A 23,253-nucleotide genomic window follows, 5' to 3' on the forward strand; every position below is an offset into this window, starting at 1 on the left:
AACTAAATCCAAAGCTTTCAATCCCCCCCCCCCCACCACACACACACACACACACGCACACACACACACACACACACACACACACACACACACACACACACACACACACACACACACACACACACACACACACGCTCGCACTCTATCTCTCGCTGCCTCTTGCCTCTCATATCCTCCCTCTTCTTATCTCAAACATTCATGCTTATTCAGCCTCTGATAAGTCCCCGTAAAAAAGATTTGAAGATAAGCAATCATCCACACAGTCCTTCTCTCACCTCTGTGGGCTGCCTTGCCACGACACGAGGCAAAGACAAGAGCTTCTCTGGGGTAAGAAGAGCTGTCCACATGCTCCAGCTTCCTTATCAGTCCTTTAGTCAGCGCAAAAGAAGAGGGAGCGGGGAGAGCGAGAGAGGTGGTAGGAGGGAGGGATTGAGGGTGGAGATAGGGAGGAATATGAAAGAGAGAGAGGGCGAGAGAGAGAGGGAGAGAGATTAAGCTTCCACAGATGAGATCTGCGGTGCAGAATTTGAATTGTGTCCCAGGAGTAAAGCATGTGCCCTGAATTTGATGCGCGCATGCAGAAGCCACACAGTTCAATCCACTGTGTGTGTGTTTATCTTTAATGCCTTAAGTAAAGTTAATGTGTCCGTCTGAAGGGAGGAACAGGGATGTGCTTGCATCGGTGTGGGTCAGTGCATGTATTTTATTTAATCTATGAATTGTGTTTGCGAGGCATCTGAGGACATACGGGGCATCATCTCTGTTATCATTCAGGTCATTCGGGAGAATTACATGCTCAGAATACTGAAACGTGCCGACTTAACTGGACCACACCTCATTCACACTGTGAAAGCGGCATGCGTAATTCAAAAATACAGATGGCATTCGCATGCATCTACGATCTAAGTGACAGTTTGGTGTTTTAATCCGTCAAAACAAATAAATAAAAGACTTGATCAGTTCAGAGGTGTGAGATTTCAATAAATGTGGCACTACTGAAATCGGACATATTACTTGCAGATGTTAGTTTGAATCATTCAGCTGGTTTGAATGGCCATAGGCTTACTCATTGCTGCATATTGCCCCCTAGTGTTCGCAAACAGTTACTTTTTTATACGATTGACTGATTAATAATTCAATCTAAGAATCTGTCATATGTACTTGGGCCTTGGGGGTGTATGTATACTGTACACTGTTGTATTGATGGCCCCATAGCATTTGCCTGATGAAGACCTATAAGGTCGAAGTGTTACGCCATTAATACAATTGTTTGGGAGCTTTAAACCAGTGTGCAGATGTTTTAACCTTCTATTTAATTATTGCCTTGATGTCCTGCACCTGGCCTAAATACAGGTACTAGATGTGCACACAATCTCCTCTTTGAACGGCCCCATGGTATGCAACACTTGAGTGCAAGAAGCTTGTCAACGACAAGAGCAAAGTCCCCATCTTATTCATATAGATCAGTGGTTCTCAACCTTTTCAGGCCGTGGCCCCCCAAAATAATCATATTTGAACTGGAGACCCCCCACCTTGAAAAGCACTTGGAATGTAGGAGTTAATTGGGGCATTCAATTTAGTTTGAGTCGGTTCCACAGATAAATATTGTGAAAATAGCAGATCTGCGAGAGCTTGTAGATCTGCTAGATTTTTTATTGTATTGATTGTTTATTATTTTTGATGCAGTAATGGTCTTTTTCTTTTTTTGAGGTATTAAAAAGGTTTTAAAAGTGCTTAAATTGTCACTTCACTGCCATCTGGGGACCCCCCAAAATCCTGTGGGGACCCCCCCTCGGGGTCCCGACAAACAGGTTGAGAACCACTGATATAGATGAATATAAGATAATGCATCTTATAAGGTGATCCTTTATCTTATTGTATATATACAGTATCAACTATCTTTGAAAGGGAACATCTAAAATACCTGGGGACCTGGCGCAGGAGTGCGAGGGTACAATGCAAGACTGGTGAGGAAGCTGAGGGGAGGAAGGCAAGGATATGGACACACCCTTGGTCAATCTCGTCCTTTTGCCAGTACTACCACTGCCTACATCCTGGAGGTGTGTGACAATCCTGCCACTACTGCCACTCTGCAAAGTACCATGAGGACCTACGTGGATGGGAAAAACGAGTGAGAATGGACGAGAGAGAGAGAGAGAGAGAGAGAGAGAGAGAGAGAGAGAGAGAGAGAGAGAGAGAGAGAGAATGGTAGGTACACTGTAAAGTTCATTTAAGGCTGAGTGTATAAATGGAACCTAATAGACCACAGGACCATTGTTCACTCAGAGTTGAATAAACACTCAGGAATTTACTGCGTACAGTAGACTTGACTAAGAATAAGAGCAATTTCCACCAGTAGAGGGAATTAATGTGGTTAAACTTTTTTTTTATATGCAAATAGTAAATCTGCCTTGAAAGAAAATGTGGGGTGAAATCTTCATAAGGAGGACAACACACTGATGTATGATTATAGAAGCCTCGTCAGTCACTGATTGCATTGGCAATCAAATCCATGTTTAGCATACTTAATAAGTCTTGAGATGACTGATTGTTTTGGAAAATTAGCACACTGAGTGTGCCCGGAGCAACAAGTACAATGTTGTCTCAAAGTTTGTGCTGTTATATCTCTATTATTCAAAGGTCCATGGTCATGTACTTTAAACTTCCAATTTTAATGAGCCTGACACATTTCTCTCCCTTTCTCTCTGCGTTTGCCAACAAGAGCAGCACATTGTGAAATATTAATGAGCAGCATGTTCATCCTAGTACTGGACCCTATGTCTTTCTATTTCGACTGAGTCTTTTAAAGGGGGACTTCACCCAAATCCTGTTTTTTTAACCCATTAAGACCGGGAACGCGTCTGTGTCATTTTTAGATTTCTTTGGGCTATCCAAAAATAGCAGATCTACAAGCTCATAGCGCGGCACCGAGTGCTATGAGCTTTTGAAAAATCCTGAAAATTCGTGGCAAATTCTTGGATTATATATCTTTTACATTTGTCAAATATTTTGTTCCAGGAAGCCCCAGAAGCAAAGATTTGAGTTACAAATGTCCGCAAAAAAATCTAATATTTGCTTTTCATGATTTTTCAAAAATAGCAGATACACAAGCTCATAGCGCGGCACTCGGTGCCGCGCTTTGAGCTTGTATATTTGCTATTTTTGAATAGCCCAATTAAATCTAAACACAGATGCGTTGCCGGTCTTAAAGAGTTAATGAAGTTGAGGACATAATAAACATGATGTTGTTTTTTCCTGTGTTATCTTTTTATTGTCTCCGCCAGGAGACTATGTTTTTACTTTCCGTCCCCCCCCCCTCGGCCAAGCTAACATTGGTCAAGCCTCACGTGACACGTGACAATACGTTGAAAGAGTGTGCTCTGATTGGCTAGTGAGACGCATGACGTATAGCGGCCTATAAATAGATGTGTCACTTCGGAGCGCTGCGGTGCGCGTTCCGAAGTGACATCAGTGCCATCAGCCAAGCTAACATTTAGTGGTTACATCGCCTTTCCGACAGACGGATACGACACTTACACAGACAGGACGGATAGGACACTTACACAGACAGGACGGATAGGACACTTACACAGACAGGACGGATAGGACACTTACACAGACAGGACGGATAGGACACTTACACAGACAGGACGGATAGGACACTTACACAGACAGGACGGATAGGACACTTACACAGACAGGACGGATAGGACACTTATACAGACAGGACGGATAGGACACTTATACAGACAGTGTGTCATGTTACTATGACACAGTAACATGTTCTATTTTTAGCGGCGCTGGCGCCGCTCTATACATAGTATATATACTATACATAGTATAGAGCGGTCCTGCTCTATACCTGGCTTTTCCGTCAACGTTCTGATTGGTCAGGTCTGTCAACGTTCTGATTGGTCAGGCCCGCCGAGGTTCTGATTGGTCAGGTCCGTCAACGTTCTGATTGGTCAGGCCCGTCGAGGTTCTGATTGGTCAGGTCCGTCAACGTTCTGATTGGTCAGGTCCGTCGAGGTTCTGATTGGTCAGGTCCGTCAACGTTCTGATTGGTCAGGCCCTTCAAGGTTCTGATTGGTCAGGCCCGTCAAGGTTCTGATTGGTCAGGCCCGTCAAGGTTCTGATTGGTCAGTGTCTATGTCCAGGTGTATGTCCATCCTTATGTTCGTCCTCTGTATTCTTATTAACTGGGGTATAAACTAATATTGATATTATATATTAGATATTAATATTGAAACACATATCTATGACAAAATGTATCAAAGGCGCCGCTACCTTCACACAGGTGTGATTTTTTGTATGAACTAGAACATAAGAATTAGAACATTCCCAACATTCCCAACACAAGTCTGCTGGCGGAGACTTGTGCTCCGAGGAGCACATTTTCTAGTTATATATATTTTTTTAAACACGATTTCTTCCCCTGTGACATCACAGAGGTATATATCAGTTCTTCCTGGACTACAATGGACTACAGCCCTGTACTTCCAGTCAGACCTGCCCCTCCAGCTAATGTCAATCACCTTGTTAAGAATGCTCTAGGTGTCAATGACCTTGTCTACCAGCCCCCCCACAGTGAAGGGCACCATGACACCCCCAGGACAACTTCAGAAGATATGTAAACACCATCTAACAGCACTGATATTTGAAGGCACAATGCAAATTACTATTAACCTAATACAGGTTAAAACAAATGCACGATGAACCAGCAATGAACTAAAGAAATACCCCCCAAAAAGCCAAATATTAACAAAAAATCACACCTGTGTGAAGGTAGCGGCGCCTTTGATACATTTTGTCATAGATATGTGTTTCAGTGGCACTAAATAGTGCCATTGGAAGCGAATCACCAAATGCATTCCAAGGTAAGTGGCAAAAACTGATCTGTCATAGCTGATAGAGCGGCTAAAAAATAAACTTTGTGTGTCCGTGTGTATACATGTGGTACCAGAAAGATATGTATGTGTTATGAAATAATCTATACAATTTATAAGCCGTACCCAGAGTGTTTATGTTCCGGACTTTTACAGTTTATATAAACCATCTAATTTTGTATTCATGATATAATATTGATGTCATGAATAGTTCCCTTGCCTGACCAATCAGAACGTTGACGGGCCTGACCAATCAGAACGTTGACGGAAAAGCCAGGTATAGAGCAGGACCACCGCCGTCAGAACGTTGACCAATCAGAACGTTGACGGACCTGACCAATCAGAACCTTGACGGGCCTGACCAATCAGAACGTTGACGGACCTGACCAATCAGAACCTTGGCGGGCCTGACCAATCAGAACCTCGACGGGCCCGACCAATCAGAACGTTGACGGACCTGACCAATCAGAACCTCGACGGGCCTGACCAATCAGAACGTTGACGGACCTGACCAATCAGAACCTTGGCGGGCCTGACCAATCAGAACGTTGACGGACCTGACCAATCAGAACCTTGGCGAGCCTGACCAATCAGAACGTTGACGCAAAAGCCAGGTATAGAGGGCTAATATCCGCTCTATACCTAAAGGTATAGAGCGGCTAGCGCCGCTAAAAATCACACCCAGTGTGAAAGGCGGTGTGTGGTCATCACAACATGACTCACTTTAACATGACTCACTTTAAATAAAGGATAAATGACTTTTTTAAAGTCCATACTGCTATTCATAGGGCTGCACATGTGTCATGTGTTTCGCTAGCCAATCACAGTCCTGAATTTGCAAAGTCAGCCAATCACATTACAGTTAGTGGTGATGACACTAGCTGTAATGTGATTGGCTGATATGAAAAAAGTATCGATTTGCATTAACAATGGAAGGGTTAGGGGGTACACAAGTTTTTTGGTCGGTGTCCAAAACTCACTTATAGGGGGCGGCTATACACCGCCCCAAAAATAAAAACTCGAACCACACCCTCTCTCTTCCCTGACTGTCTTAACAAGGTGACTGACATGGTAACAAGAAGGGTGGGCATCGAAACTAGGGAAAACTGGGCACCTTGGAAGAGTGGGCACTAGGGAAATCTGGGCACCAAAATGAAGTGGGCACCAGGCCTCGGAAGAGTGGGTATTAGGGAAATGTGGGCACCAAAACAGAGTGGGCACCTTGGAAGAGTGGGCACTAGAGAAATCTGGGCACCAAAATGAAGTGGGCACCAGGCCCCGGAAGAGTGGGTATTAGGGAAATGTGGGCACCAAAACAGAGTGGGCACCTTGGAAGAGTGGGCACTAGAGAAATCTGGGCACCAAAATGAAGTGGGCACCAGGCCCCGGAAGAGTGGGTATTAGGGAAATGTGGGCACCAAAACAGAGTGGGCACCTTGGAAGAGTGGGCACTAGGGAAATGTGAGCACCAAAACAGAGTGGGCACCAGAACTCGGTAGAGTGGGCACTAGGAGAAATCCAGGCACCAAAAGTGGAATACTTTGCAGTCTGGCATGCGTATTACTGGAATGCAACTACATTCAGATGATCTCAATTTTTATATTAGTTTGAGATTATGGTTAGGCATAGTTTTACTGAGGTTAGGTTTAGGGTTAAGGTTTGGGTTAGGCATAGTTTAACTGAGGTTAGGGTTAGGATTAAGGTTAGGGTTAGGCATATTTTACTAAAAGGTGCCCAGTCTTCCGAGGACTGGTGTCCACTCTGTTTTGGTGCCCACATTTCCCTACTGCTCAGTCTTCTGAGGCCTGGTGCCCACTCTTCGTGGTGCCCACTCTTCTCTAGTGGCCAGTCTTCCCAAAAATATGTGCCCATATTTCTCTACTGCCCACCCTTCTTATATTCCTTGACATCAGCTGGAGGGGCCAGTCTGACTAGAACTACAGGAAACATGGGCTGTAGTCCGTAGCAGTCCAGGAAGAACGTCACAGGGAAAGTAAATGTCAAAACGTGCTCCAACATCAGGTTTATTATGTCCTCAACTTCATTAAAAAGGGATTTAGGTGCATAATTAGTGACGTGCCCCTTAAAGGCTTCAGACCAAAGATTCACAATGACACTAGCCATGGTTCACATGACGCTCATCTGTCACAAGCGTCATGGAACCGAAAGTTCATGGTTTAGAGTGGTGTTCGATTTTTTTACATTTACAACTCTCACATGTACATAAACGTTCAGATTTCAAATATAAAGTGCTTACCCACGAGCCACGGATGTTACACGTTGATCCGACCCGCGATAAGTTCCCGTATCTCCCGTATTGTTCAATAAAAAGCATTTTAATCCAATCGCCGGCCATTTTCTCCAAATTTTCTCCGATGCTTTCAACTATGCGACACTAATGGTTGGGAGGTGTATTGCACTCTGATACATTACAAAAAAAAAGATATATATATATATAATGGCCGGCAATCAGATTAAAATGCTTTTTATTGAACAATACGGGAGATACGGGTACTTCTCGCGGGTCGGATCAACTTGTAACATCCATGTCTCGAGGGTAAGCACTAAGCACTTTATATTTGAAATCTGAACGTTTATGTACATGTGAGAGTTGTAAATGTAAAGAAATCGAACACCACTCTAAACCAGGAACTTTCGGTTCCATGACTATCATGGTACGACAGTCATGTTTCAGGGCTAACAATGACACTAAACTGTTATATGTTGCAGAGAATATTCACAGCGGTCTGAATTACCCCTTATATTCTCTTCTCTTCTCTTCTTTTCTGTAGAAGAGCACAAGAGATTACAAATTGCATATCATTATATCCACAATGGGTCGTCCTTACAGATCAGGATATGTACTGTGTACATACCTTTGGTATGTAAGTCCTAATACAGTCTCCACCCTTCAAAAGACAATTAGTGGTGGTAGCAAACACAAATGACAAATGGTGAGGGGTGGGCTGAGGAGTCAATTAATAATTTACATAAAACAAACATGTAGGCTACATGTGTAATGTGTTAAGTACACTTCTAGCATCTCCTATCCTTAATTTTTAATTCAGCATGCTTCAGTATGCTCTTTGTAGGTCACAATGTTTGCCTAACCTACTCTAACTTCTCCTGACACACTTTAATGCATGAAGGGCTGACACACTGTGTGAAGGACAGGAACACGCTGATGAATTGGGCTAATTGAATTGGTTCCGCTTAAATCACCCAAGAGAAGAGAAGATGAAATATGTCTTCAAAAAATACAAGTCATCGCATAAGTACGACATACTGTGTAATAAAAGATTTGTTAATTTTCTTCCGAAATTGTATTATTATTATTATTATTATTATTATAATACCTATTATTAGGCCTATTATTATTATTAATTTAGGCATGTGGCAGATGCTCTTATCAGCTTGACAAGTGCAAGATCAGAGTAAATGGCATGAACCTACAAATGACAGGGTAAATGGTCACGTCTATAGTGCAAAGAAAAACAATTCAGCGCTACAAAGTAACCATGTAGGTAGGCCTAAACATAAACCCTAGCAGCATCTGTCTGAACAACATGCTATCAAAACAACATTCTCAGCATTTGTGTACAAACAAACCGTAGGCCTATGTGTCTGTCTAATAGTGTAACATGAACAAGTAAGTACCTAACCACTGCAACATCTGCATAGATGGGTTAGGTTTTTGCAATCAGTGACAAAAACATGTTAAAGCAGGGGTCTTCAACGTTTTTTCAAGCCAAGGACCCCTTAGCTGAGAGAAAGATGAAGCAGGGACCCCCATTACATATTGTATTCATGTTCAATGTGTGTTTTCAGATATTTATTTAACGACTTAAACCCTCAATACTACTAAACTTGACCTTTGGCTCGGTACTTGGTATGCTCTTTTTTCCCTGTACACCAAACCTCTTCACTGAAAATAGCCGACGCCTTGTGAGCTTGTAGATCTGCTATTTTCGGCTAATGTTCCCCCCAGATTAGGGATGCGGGTTCAAGTGGTTAATGTAAAAATACAAATAATAAAGTCCTTATCACACAAAGATTTGGCGGCCCCCCTGCAGTATCTCTGAGGACCCCCTGTTGAAGACCCCTGTGTTAAAGCATGATGAAACACAAAGTGGATAAAATGGGTCTGTCTCAGTGAAAGATGACAGACAGACAGACAGACAGACAGACAGACAGACAGACAGACAGACAGACAGACCCCAGGACAGGACAACATTGAACGGTTTGAACCAGATATCATCATTGTGCACAAAGTGCTGCAATGTTGTTATAGTTTAATGGTCTTGAATTGTCTTACCTGAATTGTGTTTCACGTTTTTTCCTCCATCTTTTCCTCTACCCTTCTTATGACCAAATCTGAACATAATTAGGTTTTGTTTTGTTTTTCACTTTTCCCCTCCTGAGTCCTGTGGAAGATGACCCAAATGTTTGCTTTAGTTGCAGTGGAAAGACAAAATGACTTTAGATTAGTACATGTTATTGCTATGATGACGGTACATTTCTAGGTCAAGACCATCCATGATGCTAAACTAAATTTCAATCTCACATTCTCACGTATAGGCAAATTTATTGCACACAAAATGACCAGAAACATAAGTGTCGGTCCGACTGAAATGAAGCCAGATACCTACTTTCAAGAGCTCTTTGTCGCCAACATTGTCACACATCCAAGGGAAGTCGATAGATGTCAAAATAAAGTTTGTAAGTCAAACGTAGCCTCCTCTCTGTAACTGTAAAGATGCTCTTTGAGCTGCTCGTCACAATCCGGTTTGACGGAGGCTGGATCCACCGTGCGTCGCATAAAAGCGCGCACGTGAACGCGTGCGCACATGCAATGAGTTTGAGTTGACCAAACGGTTTGTTTAAAATGGGCAGCGGGCACTTTCTGTCATTCTGTGTATCAAAGAGCATTCGGGTTCGATGTTTTTTTCCCTATTCTTTTTTTATAGACATCTGGATATAAATGTAGCCTGTGCTAGCGTTTGTTTTCATTTCGATGTCTTGGTTGGAAATGTTGCCCCAACAACTCTTACTATAATAACAAGTGTCGTTTTCAGCAATCTTCAGATAGGCTAGAACTACCAGTAAATAAATATAGTTTATAAAGTGTTTCTTTTTCCCAGAAGTTCCCACAGATAAATCAAATATTTTCTCACTGAGATTGAAACCACCAGATGGCGCCATAATAGAATCTTAATATAGAATATATCGCGCGAGGGTACAGTGTGAGTGTCTGTCTCTACTCGCTTCGCTTGCCAAAAAGAGTAAAAAGACCATTATCTTTAAGCTTGTTGGTCCATTTTTGTTTTTTTGCAAGAAAGTCGCAATTTGGACTAATTTGCTTTTCTTTTTGCCACCTTACTGGTGGGGTTGCCTTGACAACCGGGACGTTGTCACCCTACTGTGTCTCTCCATCATGCTGTGTAGGCCTATATTCTACAGTAGTAGGCCTACTTTTCTTTTCTCCCCCTGGCCCTGCAATCTGTTTTTAACTTCTGTAGCCCATTGGTTCTCAAAGTGGGGTCCGGGGACCCCCATGGGTAGCCTACTTGAGGGAGTTCCAGGAGGGGGTCCCCAGCTAATTGATGGATAGTCAACCAAATGGACCCTTATGGGTCTGTAACTCAGAGAGTGTACAAATGGAACCCAAATGGACCCGTTAAATTAACAGTGATTTTACAATATAAATTGGGTTCCCAGAGATAGAAATGCCATTAAATGGGGGTCCGTAGCCTAATGCATGCCAAAACTGGGGGTCCTTGAAATTAAAATGGTTGAGAATCACTGCTAGAGCCGTATAAATATTCTCTTATGGGGTCATATCTGGCATATCTTTTCAAATGGGGGTCCGCGGGCTAATAAGTGTCAATTTGGGGGTCCTTGACATGAAATAGTTTGAGAACCAGTAGCCTACTGTCTTTGGCGCCTGAATTTCCCCAGCGGGACCAATAAAGGACTTATCTTATCTAATCTTATTATCTTATCTCCTTCTTACTAAGGGTGGCTACAGTCTCCTCTCCTCTCCCTCCCTGTCCATGAGACGCAGGCGCTTTATGCCTAATTTATGCTCCAGCGTACGACGGTATCGCGCGCCAAAAACAGCAGATCTTAACTACCAGCTCACAACGCTTGGCGGACGCGTTGTGAGCTGGTAGATCTGCTATTTTTGGCACGCGGCACCGTTATACGACGAATAATCGGTCTCTATACTGAGAAGGCGCCATGTTCATGTCCTTTCCTATGCTGCCTGGGGACGAGGAAAGATCCAAAACGACCTTCCACCTAAAGCTCTCTGTTATGGCCCGTTTCATGAACACAATCACCTGTAAGTACGGGTACCCTGCGGTTATGATCTGACGGTTCTTCTAGAATCTAGACTAAAATAAATGTATGTTTCATTCAGAAGTAGGCTAATATCACCTGATATTGTGAATATGGTAGGTAGCGAATTTGCTTTGGCAGTTTGTATATCCGGTCTAGAGAGACTCAGCAGATACGGAAACGATATGTGTGCGTACATGTATGTGTATTTGTAAATTACCGGATACAGTTTTGAAGTAGGCGGGTTCAGGACCGGATGGCACTGGTTAAAAATATAATGGAAAGCTTGGTAACGCGAGGTTAGGACCGTTAGTTGAAGAGCGGCCGTTTAAAATCAATTTAAAAATAAAGAATCTTTAGATTCTTCTTTAGATTTTCATCTTTAATTATAGTTTATTGGCAATTTCCAGCCATAATTATTTTCACTGCTGTTTTTGCATGTTATGGCTACACTACTCCTTATGCTTATGAAAACATAAAAAATCTGTGAAATGTTTAGATCTTTATGGAGTAGTAGGCCTACATGTTTGTCCATTTGTATTTTTTAATTCAAATACGAAATTATTTAATAGAATTTTATTGAACTGGGGGACAACTTAAAGTGACAAGTGATCAAACTTTAAAGAAAGCTTTTCATTTTCTACCTGTCAAAATCATAATCATAGTGTAGTAAGTTGTGTAGGCCTACTTTTGCAGGCATCACATTTCCTTCTTTTTTTTTTACAGGTTTTCAGGCAGATGGAGGATAAATCAGCATCAGCCCAGCTCAGAAACCTGATGATACAACTTAAGTAGCCTACTGCAGAAACCTCTCCAACAAGGTATAAGGTATAATATCTGGTCTACATGATGAATGAGTAAGGACAGAAACATAGTTCAAGTAGTAGTTCTGGTTGAATGTAGTCCTTAAGATAAACATGCAGCATCCTTGACAGTCTGGACCTTCTTTTGTGGGAAACCCAGATTTTACTATTTGAGATGCAAAATTAACGTCCCTGCGCTTTCTGCTGACCAATTTACCTTAGGTTTTCAGATTGAATAAGGGACAATATTATTTGAAAAAATGAAATAAAAATCACTTGTTACTGGCAAGGGCAGTTGAAATGGTGGAATGTGTTTTTGTGTTATGCATTAATTGTTGCTGTTTCCCGACATAAAGGAGGATGGCGGATGGGCTGTCTTTTGAACAGGGCTTAAAGGATGTTTATCACACTGTTTTCAGGCTCAAGGCTGAGATGTAGGAGAAACCAGACAATTGGGGCATTTACAACAGAGATGTTCAGAGATGTTCATGGACATAATTCACTGCATTTACAGGTAAGCCGTAACTACAGATACATTCATACAATTATTAATCTGCAACCACTGATAAACCTGAGAATATTGTACACAGGGCAAACACTGATTTAAAAACAAAGTCAAATTGTTCTTCTAGAGACTTGAAAGCCAGGTCAAAGGTCTGTCCAGTAGACGAAGAATGTCTGACTTGTCGTTCCTGCAAGGAGATGGAACAAGAGTCAGATCACTCTACAACCTGCAACCTGCAACCCAGCATGCAGATGATTCCAAAAATGGATATGCATCAAACAGTATTGCATAGTCTTTGTGTGCCTACCAATTAGGCGTGAAATGATTAACGGATGGACTGACAATTTATCAAATTACATTTTATGAACTAAATAATTGGTTTAATAATGCATTTTGTACACATTTCTAGTATGTGCTATGTACAACTTGACCAAAATGTGAATGATTTTCTCTGTTAATTTTGTAGTTTATAACCTTCTTTTAAAGTCATTTATGGTATAAATGAATCATGAATTGAAAAATCAAAAACATATTTGACAGATGAATAGTTTATGAAAACCATCATTAGTTGCAGCCCTATAGTTACTAGTTTGTAATTGACACAATTTCTGTTAAATGCTTTATTTGAGTTTTTTTTTAAAACTTTTAACAGAGCAAACAATACGACAAATAATACTAATAAACATATAGTAAAAATACATAATCAATGACAATCAAGGTAAGGCACAAAAAACTTTATATACACAAGATCATACTTTTAGCAACCAATAATGCAGCATCAAGGGCCTGCAATATGACTAAGATACATATTCCACTTCAAATCATATTTGTCCACCTGTTCATTCATTCTTAAAGATAAATTCTCTAGAGCAGCCACAATTCCAAGCTGAGAGAACCAAACGTGCTGGAGGCAAATCTCCAGACTTCCACTCTTAGTTTAACAATGATCTTCCTGCCCAGCATAAGTGCTGTATGAATCCAGTCCGCCAGAGCGGAGGGGATGGAGAGATCTTTTAACGATGAAGGATCACCCAGAATAAAAAAAAGACCAGGCATATAAGGAATATCCTGGCCTGTGATTTGCCTCATATTCTCATGAATAATAGCACACCATAGAGTATTTACTCTGGGGCATTCACTCAATGTTGCTGCAGAAATAGCCTACAGCACCACCAGTGCCCTGAAAACAATGGAGAAAAGACATTAGAACTACATTCACAGAACTAGAATGGGTCAGCGTACTACGCAATTCAAAGCACATGTCACGCAATATTCGCACATGGTTAATTCAGTTCAAAATTGTCAATAGAATGTGGAGCCCTTCTAAATTGTACAGAGCAAAGCTTAAGAACGATCCAGGATGCTGAAAGTGCCTGGGTGGAGCTACGCTGACCCATGTCTTATGGGAGTGATTTGGAAAATTTCACAGAAATCGCATGCTTTGTTAATGATTTGAGGCATTTTGTTCAAAACGAACCAATCCTGAAAACTTTGGAAGCCAATCTTGGCCAATCAGGATGGAATATGGAAAATCAGACAGATCCGTAGGAGTAATATAACTGGTGGCGCTATAACAGGCCAATTTGAACAATTTGGGGCAGAGGTTCGGCTTTGGCATCCAGGGTCCCAGGGAGTGCGTGTGCACAGTTTTGCAGCAACATAGTCTCGGCCATGCCTTTCGGCCTGGCGGAGACAAACATGTCATAACGGATCGGGGATCAGCACAGGAGTTGACTTAGCCTGATTGTATAACGCACTGACTTTTTGTCTTTTTTATTGTGCTCTTTTTTTCTCTAAGCACCTTAACGTCCATAAGTATATCATGCACAGTATACATACATTGCTGCTATGCTCAGGCACCTTAGTTTGTTTCTTATCTCAGGTACTTTTGTAAATATATGTAGATAACTTGTTTGGCCTTTCTGCTGTTCCCTTGTTTGATCTCCTTCCCACTTACCCCCCACCCCTCTTCTTCTTCTTCTTCTTCTTCTCCCTCCCCCCTCTTCTTTCTATGGAAATTAACGTTGCGATGGGAATGATGTAAAAAAAAAAAAAAACGAATTTCACCCACTTTTTTACGTTGTAAACCTGTGATGTGACAATAAACCTGATTCTGATTCTGATTCTGATTCTGATTCTGATTATGATTATCAGCCTGAAGCTATGGTCTGGAACCAGGCTAGAGTTGACTAACTCCAGAAGGTGGCAGTAATGCAACACAAAGTATGCAAGGTGCCGCTTAAACCCCAAAGAAGAAGCATCATTCAGCTGTTTTGGCCCTTTAGAGCCACCATACTACCCCGTTCATAACGTGTTGAAGCTTCTCTGTTGTGTACAATTTGATTTAGCCTCCGACGAACTTTAAAACATGTCAGAGAGAGAGAATAAAGGAGACGTGGATTTAACCGGTGCTAAACAGAACACTGGTGTATGGCTCGTAAAGGTAGGGCCGATTATTTCAGACATATAGATTAGATACGTTTTACAGGATGAAGTTTCTTCGGCTGACGTTAATCGTTAGCATAACGTTAGCCAAATATGTTAGCGGCACTTGATGAACAAAGTGTGTTGGGTAGTTTCCGTTAGTTTCCGTGTTTATCTAGCCTTGGATCAAGACTGTCTATCATAGATGTATTTGATCGAATTTTACATTTGCATATCAAAGTCAGACAAGATAAAATACATCTATGATAGTCTTGATCCAAGGTTTTATCCGAACTAGACATAACGTTCATTATGTTAAAGCTCTGTTTCCCAATTTTTATGGGTCACGAGTAAATGTCAATACATAAAAAATAATAAATAATCATGAATAAAAAAATGCAATGATTTTTCTAAAGAATGTCATCAATAAATTAAAAAAAAAGAAATTCCATAAATTAGAAAACATGTTTAAGAAGTTGTGAAAATAGCCGATCTACAAGCTCACAACGCAGTGGGAAGTGAAGCGTTGTGTGAGCTTGTAGATCTGCTATTTTCACTAGTTTAATGATGACAAATGGCATAGATAAACTGCTCAAAAAAAGTTCGGAAACGTAACTTCGGTCAATTATATCTCCCCTTTGATAATACCAATTGGTATTGTGTTTTATATCATTTTTATCGTTGATTAGTCACCTTTACAACGAGGTACAGCTTGTAAGGATCGTGCATTCTTGGAATGAGCAACACAGCTAAACGTGTGGGTAGCGCCTCCAAAAAAATTGCCAAAATCACCCAATATGCTTCTGTTGGTAATCGCTCTTGTTTTGAGCAACCTGTCAGCACACGCTGCTGAGAGGTGTGTGCCAGTAGTCACAGGTGTGTGACTGCCTCACAGGTGAGTGACTGGCACCTGAACATGGGTTCTGCAACTTTGTTGAGTTTATGTATGCTCCAAGCAGCAACACTGCCCCCATGGAAAGATGCCACGTTTGTCCCTTCAGGATAAGGAATCCTGCAATAGGGCAAGTGAAGCTGGTGTTCCGTTACGCATTATTTGATGTCAGCCCTGTTGTCAGCCCTGGTACCATTTGCAGGCAGGTGTGTGACTGGCACCTGAGCATGGACCCTGCAGCTTTGACATCTGTCTTTGGTACCGTTGTGCAAATCTTGCCTGTAAATCTATGGTTCCTCAGTGAAGCAAGGAATCTTGGGATGTTGTCTTCCTTGTTGACTTCACCTGTCTCACAGAACTTGGTCCTAAGTTTGGAAATGGTACCAGGGCTAACACCAAATAATGCTGTCACTCTGCATAACGGAACACCAGCTTCACTTGCCCTATTGCACGGGCCTTATCCTGAAGGGACAAACGTGGCATCTTTCCATGGGGGCAGTGTTGCTGCTTGGAGTACAAACTCAACAAAGTTGCAGAACCCATGTTCAGGTGCCAGTCACTCACCTGTGAGGCAGTCACACACCTGTGACTACTGGCACACACCTCTCAGCAGCGTGTGCTGACAGGTTGCTCAAAACAAGAGTGATTACCAACAGAAGCATATTGGGTGATTTTGGCACATTTTTTGGAGGCGCTACCCACACATTTAGCTGTGTTGCTCAATCCACAAATGCACGATCCTTACAAGCTGTACCTCGTTGTAAAGGTGACTAATCAACGATGAAAATGATATAAAACACAATACCAATTGGTATTATTAAAGGGGAGATATAATTGACCGAAGTTAAGTTTCCGAACTTTTTTTGAGCAGTTTAGTAGGATGTGATCCAATGGGCGGGTGTTTTTAAAGTGATTTGCTCAGTCAAAGGCCACATACATCTGGTAACCAAGAGTGCATTGGCGAAATGTCTGTTCCTTTCACTGTGCAGGTGCCCAAATATTTGGCTCAACAATGGGCAAAGGCGCCTGGGAGAGGCGAGGTCGGGAAAATAAGAATTGGCAAGTAAGTGAAGCAGAACTATGATAGTTACATCATGTCATGTGTACGGTCTACTGCTGAAACTGGTGTTCTGTTATTAGTTTGCAATATTATGTGCAGTTATTACTTATTACACCTTAACTAATGAGCCTTGGATTCTGATATCTAGCTTTCTAAATATTTGTAACTGTTTCTTTCAGGAACCAGGGAAAAGCAGAGGTATGTGATTGTCAATTTTTTAAATGTGGATACACCACCATGTCTCCAATCGAAAGTTGCTTTATTCTTATTTATCTCCGCCAGGCTGGAAGGCCGGAGGAGATTATGTTTTCGCCTGTGTGTGCCTGCCTGTCTGCGTGTTCACTGCAAACTTTGCGAAGCACTGTACCAATCGGCACCAAACGTTTTGTTCCGTGTACGATGCTTGTCTTTTACAGGTGTCTTTCACTTTGAATGAAGACCTGACAGTGATTGAATGCGCCGGAGGCGCCTCTGTGTCCGCACCTCGTGAGCATCCATTCACCATGCAGACGGTGGGAGGTCAGACATTGGCTGTCTTCACTGAGACTTCCTCAGGTGAGCCTTTTGACTTAATTGTAAGCTGTTGAAGAAACTGTTCAGTAGATGGGAATGCAAGAATAAAACACCTTTGTCACAGCCTTTTGTTTCAAAGTGGTAGTAATAAAAACAACTCAGAGGTGTCCAGGTGAAAATAACAGATGAGGAAGAGTGTCGCCCTCCACTGCGTCCGTTAATGTCCTATATTGTGATACTTGTACAATGGCCACTCACCAAAGAAACAAATATATTACGTTATATTTTGTTCTTCAATAATTTAAAATATTCATATTAAAACAGCTATCAAAAGCTGTGTTGTCTTGGTAATCATTCTTAGTCCAACAAACAGCTTATACAGTTTGTTTTTTACTGTTATAGGTACAGTTTAATCTATGATAAGCATTGATTTAGAATGGTAACAACTTTTGACCAGGACTATGTATGATGTGTCCTGGTACACAAAATGTATGGACACCTACCATCTAATCAGAAATGAGTATTATCTGTGTGAATTAAAGCTACAATCCGTAGGTTGTATGTCTGTTGTCTCTCCTGACAGAGAGAGATGTTTTATTTTATGAACCTACTCTACCATACAGATAGGTCAAAATAATGTTTGATTCATTAAAAGTCCCGGCGGATTGTAGCTTTAATGGTTAACTGTGTTTTCTGTTCATAAAACAGCTAAGGGGTAAGTTCTATGTGTGCCAATGTAGAAGAACTCATTCCACTCTGCTTCTTCCTGTGCATCTGGCTCTAATACACACCATTTCCAATTTCCTGCTTGTCTGTAGCCTAATTCTTCTTAGCTTTTCCCCTTAGTGTGTCATTGTCTACTATAACCCTGAAACATAAGTAATATACTGTATGTAGTGGATAAGTAAACACAGAAGGGAAAAGGGAAGAGAATTTTAAATTTTTTGTTTCCCCTGTCCTGCTCCTCCTCTTATGTATGAAACACTTATCACGTTCCTTTTCCGTGTGCCTTATTATGTATACATTGCTTCTCAGATGTGAATGTGTACCTGATTTCAATTTAATCTTATTGCTGCTACTAGCCTACTTTTAGTTTTTTTCCTCTCCTTTGGCGTTTTCAGTTCATTGCCAATATATGATCACAGACCGTTTTGCAAGCTGCCTTTTGAAAAGTTGGGATCTGTTGTGTGTGTGATTTGGACCTTGTTAACATAGACCTGTCAATCAACACAAATCTGGCTCAATCTTTGTAGAGTTGCTTTAATGTGTGTGCATGGAGGCCTTTGATTGAATGTGCCGCAAGCACTCTTGTCCCTGGATTATAATTAATTCTGTTACATTTCTTTTTATGATGGACGCTACTTGAGCTTGTGCTGTTCCTGTTTGTATTGTGTTCCTAGTGTGGCACACCTCTTGAGTGTCGTGTGCGCTGGTGTGTATGTGTTTAAATGTTGGTGGAGTGTCTCTGTGCTCGCTTGTGTGTGAGCGCATGCTTGCTTGCTCATGTGCACGATCGTGCTCATAAGTTTGTGGATAGTATACACGGAGAAGCAGCTCTGTGTATCATCAATCGTCTCATCTGCGATTGACGGGTGACTAAACCCTTGGGTGAGGTTCTTATTGTTCGACCCCCCCCCCCTCCCCCCTCCTTCCGTCTTCCATCTCTCTGCTGTCATTTCACCATCCCTCCCTCCCTTCCTGTAGGCCAATCAGAAGAGAGCTCAGGTTCGGGGGCGGGGGCAGGTCCAGGTGAGTTCCTCCGTCTCAATCCGCAGGGGGTCTCAGAGCTGCAACAATGGGAAACATACAGGCTGTGGGTCTTTGGAATGTGGTTCCTTTTGGCACCAAATATTGGTTTTGGATGGTGTGTGCCGTGGGATCATAATTATCCACTCGGGTCCACTTGGGGGGGCAACGTTTCTGCTGAGTTAGGGCCTCTTTTCTGTTTGCAAAAATCTCTGGAATTACATGTAGTTTCTGTGGTCTTCTGTAGAGGATTAGTGCCAGACAATTGGAGATCTTCGTCTACCGATAAGTCTAGGGACTTTTAAAGGCAAGGTAGTTACTGGAACACCGGTGCGAAGAGCTGGTAACAAAGCTATGCCTACTGATTTGGAAACGAGTCCCCACACCAATATGAAGAACTGCCCTAAAGACTGTCTATAAACAAACTCATTGTTTCCACTCACCAGTTTTGGCAACAGAAGCTGGGAGATTGTGTTATGTCTCTAGTTGAGCAAAGCGTTTAGAGACTAGACTGACTTGTGAGTCTAGTAGGTTAGAAAGGCTGTGGTCAAAAAAGGGTCACAACATTTCAGAGTGGAGTTTGCTGATGTTGGCTTAGATGCCATTTGTTGGAAAGAGGCTGCTGTGGTGCAGTGTTGGTTAAAGGAATGTTCACATGTAGATCTGATTTCAAGAAATAAAGAACAGGTGCACCCCAGCGTTGATTGAATTGGACAGGATTCATATAAACAGCACAAATTAACTCTGCTTTACTGTGAAAGCTTTGTGAAAGTATCTTGAGTTGTTACCATATGTTTTACTCACACCCTTTCCTGTTCTAAAGATTTGAATTGAAAATTAATGAAAACATGTGCACACTTGCAGTGTGGATTAAAGTTTTGATTAAATCTCATCTGCTGTAGATAAAATAGCTTTGGAGGGAGTGGTGGTGCAGAGAGCAGAATGCAGACCAGCTGTCAGTGAAAGCTACATGAGGTTGAAGAGGTACGTATGCCACACACACACACACACACACACACACACACACACACACACACACACACACACACACACACACACACACACACACACACACACACACACACACCCGCCGCCGCCCATCAGGGAAAGCCTGATTTATACTCTATAGTACGACGGTGTGGCTAAGCAAAATCACTCAAATTAGCACTTTAGGATCAGATATGATCGTAAGCTCGTTTCGGGAATGGCCCAATGTGCCCCTGTAATATTATAATGCACTAAATAACGATGCTTGTTCTATAAATGTTGTCATATCACCCAGCACTAACTTATATCTTGTATTATAACTGTTTGCGATTGAATGTATGGCACTGATGGCACTCATGTGTTCTATAAATTATAGAACACATGAGTGCCATCAGACGCAAGGACATTAAATCTCCTATTGCCAGACACTTTATGGAAGCCGGTCACTCCATAGCAGAGCTTTCATTGATAGTTCTAGAACAAGTTAAGCAATCCAGAAGAGGTGGTGATTTAGACACCAAACTCCTTCCAACTGAATCCAGATAGATTTTCCATTTACAGTCTGTTAATCCGGGTGGTATGAATGAAGACCTCTCCCTCCAGCGCTACAGTGCTATAGGAACCCTTTATTGAATAGCCTGTTCTGTGATGTAATGTTTTTTTTTTTTTTTAATCAATTTAGGTTGTGAAACAATAACTTGTCAAATACTGTAACAACCAAAGTCCTTGCTTGTTGATATTGGTGTGTAGCTGAAAGAATTGTGATAAATTAATTTGGTAATATCAATATTTTTGGAAGCAAATTATCACCTGCAACCAAATTATAATGATGCCCTCTTGTGTCCACAGAAATAAATTACAGTGTTTGAAGATTTGGTCGTTTCTGAAGTCAGGCTCATGTTTTAAAGTTTAATATGAATATTTTGTTTTGCCTGAATCTATTGCATTTTATAAAATACAGGTAGAATACAGTTTTTAAAAGGATGTATACTGTAATCAGCAGCCAGTATGCACACATTGTAATTTGTTTCTAATGTCACTGGTACAGATTCATATTGTGAATGGAAGTGATTGTGTTTTCATTTGACAGGATACAAATTGAAGAGTCATCCAAGCCTGTGAGGTTGTCTCAGCAGTTGGACAAAGCTGTCACCAACAACTACAAACCTGTAGCCAACCATGCTTACAATGTAAGAAAGATGCCTCATATGCCTTGTACATCCAAACTGTCAACATATACTAAGTATGTCAAGTTACTGGGCACTGGGAGAAAGAAATGTTTAACTGTAATTTATTTTTTATTTCTTTGCTAAAGCGTGAATATGACAAGAAGAAGAAGGAGGAGGGTAAACGAGCCAGGGCTGACAAGCAGCAAGTATTGGACATGTTGTTCTCTGCCTTTGAAAAGCACCAATACTACAACATCAAAGATCTGGTGGACATCACCAAGCAGCCTGTGGTAAGGATATTGACTGACAGTGTGTTCATTAATCAGCTCTTAATGTCATTGGCTCTGAAAACCTTAGGTTCAAAGTTATGTCATGCAGCAGGTACTGTAGCAACATTGCAGACATTGAAATTAAATGATCAGATATCTACACTACAGTATCTGCCTATTGGTATGTGTGGTGACATCTAAATTCAGTGAATGGGCTAAAACTAGATGGAAACAATTTGGAAATGAAAAAATAACAGCTTCGCAGAGCCAATGCAAAGACTCATATGGAATGGTAGAATTGGTTTTCAAAGCGCTGGGCGTAGGTTTGTTACCGCTGGTTTTCTCTGGCGTCCAAGACCATTAATTGAATTTAGATTTCCCCAGACGTATCAGTAGGCGTTCTCTGGTCGTCTGGCTACGTGAGACTAATCAAAATACATTTGGTTTAAATAAAGTATGCAAGTTACCTAATGCATAAACTCATTGTGCGTCCTATAATGGATTGGACACTAATAAAAAATGTTCTTCTTCCAGAATTACTTGAAGGAAATCCTGCATGACATAGGCATCTACAATGTGAAGGGAACACACAAAAACACCTGGGAACTCAGGCCAGAGTACAGACATTACCAAGGCGATGAAAAGACGGACGAATAGTTTTGTCTTCAACACCTTTAGGGTCTTTTTCTTCCAAGTTTTATTAGGGTCTGTATATTGTGTTAGCTTGAACCTTAATGGATGGCAATTCCGTCAAGATGTTTTAACACAAGATTTGTTTATATTTTTTGTTAATACATTTTTATGAGGTTCTGTATGACGTTCTGTATATTGTGTTGGCTTGCTGCACTCTGACTCCATGAGTATAATGTGGACTCTGATGAACAGGATGTGAAATGTCTTTTCATTAGTATCAGTAGTCTCTGCATAAGGCATCCTAGCAGCAACCTTCTTATGATGTTAAAATTGAATTGTTTTCAATTAATAAATGTTTTGAATAAAATTGTTTACATACTGAAGACACTAGTTTGCGTTGTTACCGAAGCATTTTAGAGATTTATGGAAACAATTGACCTATACCTAATTAGTTTGAATGAAATTGAAATCGATTTTCTATTTGAGCTGTTTGACTTTCTTATTTTAGTTTTTATTTGACACTTTCTTTGGCATTGTAAATGTTCAGTATGTTTCCCCTGCCAAATAAACCCCCTGAATTGAATTATCACTGTGTCTAAGTCAAATGTAGATTAGAACATTAGTATTGCACTGTTAGACTACTGTAAAAGTGGTGAATCCCTGATAAGGTTTCACACTAAGATGAAACAAGCAGAGGAGATGACCTGCACGCATGGCCTTTACAATTATACTAAAGATACTTCTAGATATAAATTTGCACAGGGGCCAGTTTTCTTGGATCCTTTCCTCCAACAATAGGAAATGGCCTACAGCATCTGGCAACTAAATTGAATTTCCTGAACTCAAAGAAGCTGTTGTGGTGGCTGTAAACATTGGCTTTTGAATTTCAATCATAATTTACTATTTAATTATAGCTGCTTGGCAAAAATACCTATGGGGACCTGTGTGTTTAGTCTGCAGGTCCGTTATGGAAATCTGACCCTAGCTGTTAGTGCAATACTTGCCTGTTTATTTTAGGTGTCAAACA

At 41.2% G+C, this 23,253-nt stretch overlaps 2 protein-coding genes across 3 annotated transcripts in view; one reads left to right on the forward strand and one right to left on the reverse strand.

Annotated features, from left to right (window-relative positions):
* LOC311042914 (protein TANC1-like) overlaps positions 1 to 9,268 on the reverse strand; it is a gene marked incomplete at both ends in the record, with an annotated part of 54,174 nt that extends 44,906 nt beyond the window's left edge. Inside the window, 4 exons of the mRNA XM_084054014.1 lie at positions 276 to 368; positions 1,925 to 2,110; positions 7,643 to 7,672; positions 9,202 to 9,268. Of these exons, the coding sequence (XP_083910140.1) occupies positions 276 to 368; positions 1,925 to 2,110; positions 7,643 to 7,672; positions 9,202 to 9,268 (376 nt within the window). The remainder of the gene's footprint in view (positions 1 to 275; positions 369 to 1,924; positions 2,111 to 7,642; positions 7,673 to 9,201) is intronic.
* Positions 9,269 to 14,841: 5,573 nt separating this feature from the next.
* Positions 14,842 to 22,609, forward strand: gtf2f2a (general transcription factor IIF, polypeptide 2a). 2 transcript variants are annotated; one of them, XM_084053073.1, is made up of 9 exons: positions 14,842 to 14,976; positions 16,839 to 16,912; positions 17,089 to 17,107; positions 17,326 to 17,464; positions 19,127 to 19,171; positions 20,071 to 20,152; positions 21,246 to 21,345; positions 21,471 to 21,614; positions 22,128 to 22,609. In XM_084053073.1, the coding sequence occupies exons 1-9, from the start codon at positions 14,902 to 14,904 to the stop codon at positions 22,248 to 22,250; spliced, it is 801 nt and encodes a 266-aa protein (XP_083909199.1). In that variant the 5' UTR covers positions 14,842 to 14,901; the 3' UTR covers positions 22,251 to 22,609. The 2 variants fall into 2 exon arrangements, with proteins under 2 accessions (XP_083909199.1, XP_083909200.1); XM_084053074.1 differs by lacking the exon at positions 19,127 to 19,171.
* Positions 22,610 to 23,253: the final 644 nt, after the last annotated feature.

Source organism: Gymnoscopelus microlampas (genome assembly GCF_963454915.1).
Source record: "Gymnoscopelus microlampas genome assembly, chromosome: 1".
In the NCBI taxonomy this organism is placed as follows: Eukaryota; Metazoa; Chordata; class Actinopteri; order Myctophiformes; family Myctophidae; genus Gymnoscopelus; species Gymnoscopelus microlampas.

Bases quoted from the DNA above. Each gene is read 5' to 3' on its own strand.
- gtf2f2a (XM_084053073.1), top strand. From the start codon at position 14,902: ATGTCAGAGAGAGAGAATAAAGGAGACGTGGATTTAACCGGTGCTAAA. The intron at 17,465-19,126 runs GTGAGCCTTTTG...CCCTTCCTGTAG, and splicing joins CTTCACTGAGACTTCCTCAG to GCCAATCAGAAGAGAGCTCA. The intron at 20,153-21,245 runs GTACGTATGCCA...TTCATTTGACAG, and splicing joins AGCTACATGAGGTTGAAGAG to GATACAAATTGAAGAGTCAT.